Source organism: Arctopsyche grandis, chromosome 2, assembly GCF_051622035.1.
Source record: "Arctopsyche grandis isolate Sample6627 chromosome 2, ASM5162203v2, whole genome shotgun sequence".
NCBI classification, from domain to species: Eukaryota; Metazoa; Arthropoda; class Insecta; order Trichoptera; family Hydropsychidae; genus Arctopsyche; species Arctopsyche grandis.
The window spans coordinates 12,351,140-12,359,926 of record NC_135356.1 but is presented as its reverse complement, the minus strand read 5'-3'; the positions used below and the strand labels follow the sequence as shown (position 1 = coordinate 12,359,926).

The following is an 8,787-nucleotide window of genomic DNA, read 5'->3' as shown; positions in this document are numbered from 1 at the left end:
TATTTTTTTTCAATTTTATTTTTTTTTATACATACGATCTCACTCAAACAAGTCATTATGTTTAATTGTTAGGTAACAACTTTATAAGTGTAAGTGATATTTTTTACAAGAACTAACCAGTACCTAATAGTAATATAATTGTTGATTATTTCTAAAAAAATATAAAAAATTTGATTATTTTTGTTTTCTTTTTTGCGTCATGTGTTATTCTTTCATCGAGCCAAAACGAGCGAACAATCTGCGAGCGAACGATCACGCGAACGAACGAGCGAACGATCTGCCTTTCACTGATTCGAGCTGGGAGCTGACGAACTAGAAGAGCGAACTAGTTCGTTTAGGAGCGGCGAACTAAACTGAGCGATCTCAGTTGCGAACTACTATGCCCAAGCCTACCACAGATTCACTGTAAATTCGCCGAATACGAGTATACCGAAGCGTGTAGGTCGAATATCAAGATACCGGACGACGACCAAACCTATTTTCATATTTACCTAACCTCAGTATGTCGAAATACAAATCGATCGGATGAAAGTTGTTTTACGTTGATAGATGGCACTTTTGCATTGATAATTTCAAGTTGATTTAAAACAAAATAATATAATAAGTTGTATTTTAAAATGTATATTTTATTGTGATCAGGTATATGAAAAACTAAAGGTAAGAGTTACAATAATACCTAATAAACATTTTCGACACATCTATCATATATGGTGAGTTTCATTAAATGGTAAGAAATGAGGTCGAATTTTTTAAATAGTGTGCTTTGGGATTAAATGCATTAAATGCTTCCGCATTCAAAATAATACATGTGTACACACAATATTTAAGAACTTATGAGCTTAAAATCAAACCGCTAATTGGATACCGAACTATATTAATTTCATTTGAATTTATATTTTTTAATTTTTAGCCCTATTTTATTTCAATTCAAATATTTATTTATTGTATTGCTTGTTTCTTGTCTTCTTATTATTGTTTATATTTCATTGTGTTTTGCAATCTACAATACATATGTAGTATAAATTACTAACTGATTTACATTTGTTATGTATTCATAATCCAGAAATATTGCAGACAAAAGAGAATTTAACCACATAAGTAACAAAGTTAACCGACTTATTAAAGAGCATAAACAAAATTGTTTTGAAAAATATTTGGAAGGTTTGGGCCCTGCAGCTGATAAAAATCACTCACTATGGAAAGCAACTAGGAAATTCAAACGACCAATTCTACAAATACCACCTCTGAAAAATGCGCAAGGAGAGTGGATAAGAAGCAACAAAGAAAAAGCTGAGCTGTTTGCACAACACTTAGAGACAGTATTCCAACCACACAATATTCAATCTGATGCTGATTATACACCAATGTATCAACCACAGCAACTAATCAAAACTGTCACCCCTATGGAAGTAGCTAAAGAAATAGATGACAATATAAATCCTAAAAAGGCACCTGGAATTGACGAAATCTCACCGGGACTATTCAAGGAACTTTCAAAAAAGGCTATTATCATGCTAACATATGTACTTATACAATGCATGTTTCCGGCTCAAGCATGTGCCAGAGTGCTTCAAAACTGCTCAAATCATAATGTTGAAGAAACCTGAAAAGTCACCCGAACAAGTGACATCATACAGACCAATATCCTTGTTGCCTGCGATCTCTAAGCTATTCGAAAAACTATTATTAAAAAGACTCAAGCCCTTAACCGATGTTCCCGACTTCCAATTTGGATTTAGGTCGAAACATTCTACCATCGATCAAGTGCACCGTGTTATTTCAAAAATAGAGCAATCGCTAGAGGAAAAAAAGTATTGTCCAGCTGTATTTCTTGATGTCTCACAGGCCTTCGACAGGGTATGGCACGAAGGACTTATCCACAAAATCAGCAAGTCATTACCTGGAAATTATGTCAAATTACTGGAATCATACTTATCCGGACGCAAATTCAGAGTTGCTCATGAGGAGGCATTCTCTAACTTTTTCACAGCCTCTGCAGGAGTACCACAGGGAAGCGTAATAGGGCCTATACTGTACCTGATATACACTGCTGACATCCCGACAAGCGAAGAGACATTCATTGGAACATTTGCAGATGACACAGTCATTATGTCATCGAGCGAGTCACAGAAGGAAGCATTTGAACGCCTGCAGCGTGCACTGGACAAGATCAGCAAATGGACCAAGGACTGGAAAATGAAACTCAACGAGCTAAAATCAATGCAGGTCACATTTGCACTGCGACGAAATAGTGTCAGCACTCAGACTTTCATAAACGGAATCCAAGTTCCACAAGCTTTGTCAGCTTAATATTTAGGACTGCATCTTGACTCAAGGCTTACGTGGAGGCATCACATTAAAAAAAAAATAGAACAGATTCGAATTAAACAAAGAGAAATGCATTGGCTAATAGGAAGACACTCCAAATTAGACCTACAATGCAAAAAACTGATATACCAGGCAATCGTGAAGCCAATATGGACATATGGCATACAACTGTGGGGATGCAGTAAGCCATCCAATATCGAAAAAATGCAAAGATGTCAAAACCAGTTTTTGAGGATTATCACCGATGCATATCGCTTCGTCACAAATGAAGAGATCCACAAGGATCTTAAAATCAAAAAAGTAAAAGAAGTCATCCGAGAATGCGCCGGGAGGCACGAGTTGAGACTGCACCGTCACCCTAACATAGAAGCGTTGCAGCTATTGGACACAACTCACCAGCAGAGGCGTTTAAAGCGAAAAAAGCCTCACGAATTGGTGTTCTGAATGTGAGAGATTCAGAAGCCCAATTCACAATTTTGGGGACGGAGTGATGATTCCGTAGTGCCCGTACATGATCTGAAGAGCAACGATATCGCTGGTGATGATTTATCGGGAATCGATAAGATGGCACCAAAAAAAAAAAAAAAAAAAAAATGTATTCATAATAATTTATATTCATTACGTATATTTAAATATTTGCAATCGTGGAAATTGTAGTAGTCTGTCTATTATATGTATGTATATGCGTTTTCTTCTCACCTTTTTTTAATATTGATGATTGGAAAAAATATATAAAAAAATCTGTATCTTTTTTGATTCTTTTTTATTTTATTCCGTTTTATTACTTTATTTTATCATAAATTTTATTGTAAATATGTACAATGGTTGCTATACAATATAGTATAGTATATATAGCAAAAGGTAATACAAAGCTACAAAAGCAATTAATTTTTTCTGTCCTTAATTCAGTTCACTCGCCTTTAGGTGGGAAATCCTTTTTAAATCTTCTGTGGGGTGCAATATGGTGTATGTAGAGTTTAAGGGCTATTTGCAAAGAAATGTTATAACATTATGTTTATGTCTATGTTACTACGCCATCTGTTGATATCGCGTCGAAAAATTTCTAAATAATAAAATTTACTACTATTGGTTTGAAACTCGGCTACTACTGGTTTGAAACTCGAAATTCGGTGAATTTGTCTTTCGATATAAAGATATTAGACGAATTTACCATTCGGCCTACGGTCATTTTCGGTAAAAGCGTCATTAGTGGAATACAGTAGCGGCTCGTGAGAATGAAAAGAAAAATAGCTTGAATATGTACTATACAGGAAGGTTCGCAGCCCCGCAGCCCACGAGGACGACAAAAATAGCATGCATTTGTACTGTACTGGGAGTGCTGCAGCCCAATGCCCGAACCGCCACTGGTGGAATAGCATTCGGTGAATTGATTTAGGTGTATTGCATTCGACCAATTGCTAAATACTGCTCCCCCGACCACAACCAACGCCCACGAGGGCTTTTGGCTCGAAGATACATATGTGATATGTAGAGGTAGGATAGTCACAGTGCTATCCATTGTTCGGCAAACCTTTAACAATGCATTTACAACCTTTGAACAATACACGGCCCCCTCAGGCTCCGGTGACTAGTTATATGTATGTCTAGTCCAGTGCTACTCAAACTATGGTACGCGGCCGAGTACTGGTCCGTGTGCCGGTTGTAGCCGGTCCGTGCACAAAGAAGTAAAAAAAATTAAAACAATAGCTTATTATAACGTATATTAATTAATTAATTTGGAAGATAAACTAATTGATTTGACTACAAATGAAGAATTAAAAAAGTGTTTTAAAACCACAACTTCACTTGCGTCCTTTTAGATCAAATTGAAACAGAATTCTTCCCAGATATTTAAGAATATGCACTGAAACTCTTTTACCTTCACGAGACTGGTTTCTCAACCATTAGTTTAATAAAGACAAAATATCGTAATAGTGTAAATATTCATGATCCATTACGTGTGGAATTAATTGTTTTCGACAATACCACGACTTAATAATTTACCTAATAACAAACAAGCTCATGTCTCATTAGTTTTTTTTTCATTTTCACTTTTCATTTTTGTCTAAGTACATATATGATATATAGATATTGTACTTTTTTGAATTCAACAAAATAAATTTTACTACTTATATATAATATTATTTTTATTTGTTACTAGCTTTATTACCCGGTTTTACCCGGGGTGTATAAAAAAAATTAAAAAAATGTTAAAAAAATAATCAGAAAAAAAATTTTTTTGCGGACCAGTTATCATAAGACCAATTTTTAATTTTTGGGTGTGACCAGTTTTCTCGTGACCAATTTTAGGGTGTGACCAGTTTTAGTATATGACCAGTTTTAGCGTGACGGGTGATCACGAGAGACCGGTTCAAATTTGTCTAGTAGTCCGTTTACTTAATCTCTACGTTACAGTACTTTGGAAAAAGAGCCACGGTTTGCCGACCCCGGGCTTAGGATGATGAAGTACGTTTACCAAAATTATCTCAATTTCATCCAATAAATAAAAATTATTACATTTAAAATAAATAAAACGAGTAAGCCAAATAATAGATTTGTGTATTTAATTTTCAATTATTATTTCTCTTAAAATTATTTAAATAAACTGCAATAAGGGGGGCGCCAGAAACATTATGGCACGCATATAGCCAAAATGTAAGAATATTAACAGTATTTATATCATAACAATTTTTTATATTTATTCTAGTATGTAATTTATTATGTGACCAGAGGATAGATTTTCGAGTAATAATTTCACATTTTTGTGGATTTATCCAGCATGCAATTTTTTATGTTTCTCGAGAGTAGATTTTTTAGTATATGATTTTAGACAAATTTCACACTTGTAAGACGTTTTCCCCGTGTGAGATCTCAAATGTGACACAAGTCTACTTTTATAAATATATGATTTTAAACAAATGTCACATTTGTATGGTTTTATTTCAGCATGCAATTTTTTATGTTGCTCGTGGTTAGATTTTCGAGAAAATGATTTTAGACAAATTTCACACTCGTAAGGCGTTTCCCCTGTGTGAGATCTCAAATGTACCACAAGTGTAACTTTTTGAATAAATGATTTTAAACAAATGTCACATTTGTGTGGTTTTATCTCGGCATGCAATTTTTTTTATGTATCTCGAGGTAAGATTTTAGAGTAAATGATTTCAGACAAATTTCACACTTCTATGGCGTTTCCCCCGTGTGAGATCTCAAATGTAACACAAATGCATCTTTTCGATTAAATGATTTTAGACAAATTTCACATTTATGTGGTTTAATCCCATCATGTAATTTTTTATGTGTCCAGAGGCTAGATTTTTGAGTAAATGATTTTAGACAAATTTCACATTTATGTGGTTTTATCCCAGTCTATATTTATTAGTAAATGATGTTGAACAAATATCACATTTGAACAGCTTTTCCCCAGGATGTGATCTTTTGAGTAAATTAAGTTCAGATTCACTGGGAAATGACTTTAAGCACATTTCACTATTCTTTCGGTGAATTGTCGATTGTCCCATATCGTCCCATATTAAATCTTCCAATAATAACTTCATTCTTGATCTTCGAGCAATCGTCTAACCTCAGTGGAGACGATTCGTTGTTTCGGAAACAAGCCTTTCGAAAGCTGATCAACAATTCCAGACTGGTCTTACACGAAAGACACACCCTGTCTGGCAATCCATCGCCTCTTTTGACCTGCAGATGGAAAAATAGTAGGATCAAGCGGTGAGAAGAGTTAACCACAATATGTATGTAATTGTAAGCAGCACCGACCTGAATTTGACAGCAGGTCCGAATGCGTTGCTCCAGACGCTCTGGATGAGGATCTGGTCTCTGGAAGTTGGAGACGGAAGATGCGGCCGGAGCTGGTCCAAGACGCATATCTAAGTTTCCCATCCGAATTGACGTAATTACTAGTAGTCGCCACCGGTGTCGCGTCGATAGCTCACACACACACTCACACAAACAGACATTTGTTTACGTTTTCACATTTGACATTTGACGTGTGTCCATTCATACCGCGACATATATAATCCATTCATGAGTCAGTCAGTCAGTCACTTTTCTTCGAAGCCGCTGATATAGCTGAACGCATATCTAACATCTACTGCCCCTCCTCTATCATGTCCATCTTTTCTAAAGAATACAAACATAACCCCGTGGGTTCCACATCAGATGACGGTTTATCCATAAAGCTTTTTGCCGGGATGGATTTCATTGTATGCTGGTCTAACAAATTCAAGGTGGATCGTTTCCAAGTGATTTCAATGCTATTTTCATAGTGTAGTGGATGTGGTGGAGGCAGTTATCATATATAATGCAATTGTCCGACCACATTTTATGTGTTGTGGATCTTTTCTGTAGGCTAGGCTAAGATAGGCTACAAACATTACAGAATAGAGCCACGAAGAGTATCTTAGATGCACATAAATAGGTATATTAGTATAAGATCCGTGTTAAAGTATTTTATAAATTTGATGATACTCTGAAAATATATATGTCGGTTTTTATTTATAAGTTAGATAAGAAAATGTTACCTAGGTATTTCGATAGATATTTTATTAGAGGTATGGGGAAAGGCGAGTGCAACAGTGACGGTGTTGTTTATTCTGACGAAGAGAATGCTTCCCGCAAAACGGTGACTGACCGTGCATCGCATTGGTACTGCCAGAACCCCGGCGGTCACCACAGAGGGTTACATTTATATAAATATAGCATTAAAGGTAGCAATAAATCACAGAATTTAAAATTAAATAAGAGTAGGAAAAACGTGTATGTATGGAAGTGTTGTTACTTATAATAAGCTGCCAGATGAAATTACAAATATACTTGTAATATTGATAAACTAATGTTAGCTGTAAGGTAACACCTCAAACAGTGTGTATGTATCTATGTACATATGTGAATGTATGTGTATATATTAATACATTATTATTTGTGTGATTGAATATAATTAGTTATTAAGCTTGGCTATATCTTAAATAAACAAATAAAACCTTTATTGTTTCAACACTCTACAATCACACATCCTATTCAAATCTAAACTTTCAAATATCATTCTGATTGTATAGATACTCCTTTCATAATTTCAAAACTTGTCTACCTAAATCTTGTTTACACAAAACTGCTATTTGGAAAATATAATATAAGCATTTGAGAATAATGGTTATAATTTTTATCATCTCTTCCTCGTCCCTGTAACAAGCTATTCACTCCACAAAATAATTTTATTTCAGAAAAGCTCGCCAGCCGCTACACACATATGAATTGTCATTGTAGTATATTCTGCTTACAATCTACTATTTCTGCTTTTTAATTTACATGTTATATTTAAGAAAGAAAATAACTGTATCATATTGCAATTTTATAGAGTTATAATTACTTAAGTATGTTTCGAAATCTTAATTCACTGAAATAAATCCCAATTTATTATTGATCGTGTAAATATAATATAACTCGGAATTCCCAAACATTGGCTATTTTTTTTTTTTTTTTTGATGCTTGACCATTTCTCGTCCACCTTGATTTTTCGGTTTTAAATTGAAATAAGAGTCGGGTAATTGGGTTTATATACGGGCCACTCAAGCAACAGAATAGCATTTATTCATATAAAAGCATTAAAATATAATTTTAATAACATTTAAAACAATCGTAACAAAAAATATATATTCATTAATGTAAAACACAAAAAAGACACATGAAATAAGTGATTTCAACATTGAATCATTGAAGAATCACCAAATAAAAAAAAATCAGATATCTCCGTTCTTCGGTGAATTCTTTTCATGAGTTTTAAGACACAATATCGATAATGGACTTTTCGCAAGAGAATAGGTAAAAGACAATGATTAGAACTATTAAATTATTTTAATTAAAAGAGATAAACTTTATATGGTGAGTGATTAGCTGATTAATATTAAAGTCATATATGTAATTATGAGAATAACAGAATTACACATCTTAAGAAAAATTGCTTTTAACAATATAAATAAGTAATAAAGGTAAAACATTATAAACAAACAATATATGTAAAACATTAATTATTTAGATAAGTTAAAAACATATATACATAATTTAAAAAATATGAAGATACATACATATATACAAAAAAATTTATGTATCAATTTTAAGTTCTGGTAGAACAATGTGAAAACAAGGTTATAATCTAATCGTGATATTTAAGTCAGTTTGGAACCATAAATAAACAATATTTTTATGGAAAACAAAAGTTTAAACCAGTCTAAGTATTTTTTGCATACCTCTGAACTATTAAATATAATAAAGTTTATTTCAGCTTCATGAGATGGGATGAGTTGGAAATAATTATATTTTTAAATAATCTATATCATATCTGTCTATCCACTATTAAAACTCCAATCATAGATCCATCTCCAAATCCTTAACAACATTAGTGAGAGCTAAGCGTTCGGCATGAGAATCGGCAGTCACTATATA

The 8,787-nt window shown here is 33.6% G+C and overlaps 1 protein-coding gene across 2 annotated transcripts; it reads right to left on the bottom strand.

Moving 5' to 3' along the window:
• Positions 1–4,869: 4,869 nt before the first annotated feature.
• LOC143922948 (uncharacterized) lies at positions 4,870–6,295 on the bottom strand. 2 transcript variants are annotated; one of them, XR_013261673.1, is made up of 2 exons: positions 5,592–6,234; positions 4,870–5,511 (listed from the first exon to the last, which is right to left on the bottom strand). XR_013261673.1 is itself a non-coding variant. In XM_077446379.1 (2 exons), the coding sequence occupies exons 1-2, from the start codon at positions 6,226–6,228 to the stop codon at positions 5,818–5,820; spliced, it is 333 nt and encodes a 110-aa protein (XP_077302505.1). In that variant the 5' UTR covers positions 6,229–6,295; the 3' UTR covers positions 4,870–5,817. The 2 variants fall into 2 exon arrangements, 1 of the variants encoding a protein (XP_077302505.1); XM_077446379.1 differs by having other exon boundaries at positions 4,870–6,027; positions 6,106–6,295.
• Positions 6,296–8,787: the final 2,492 nt, after the last annotated feature.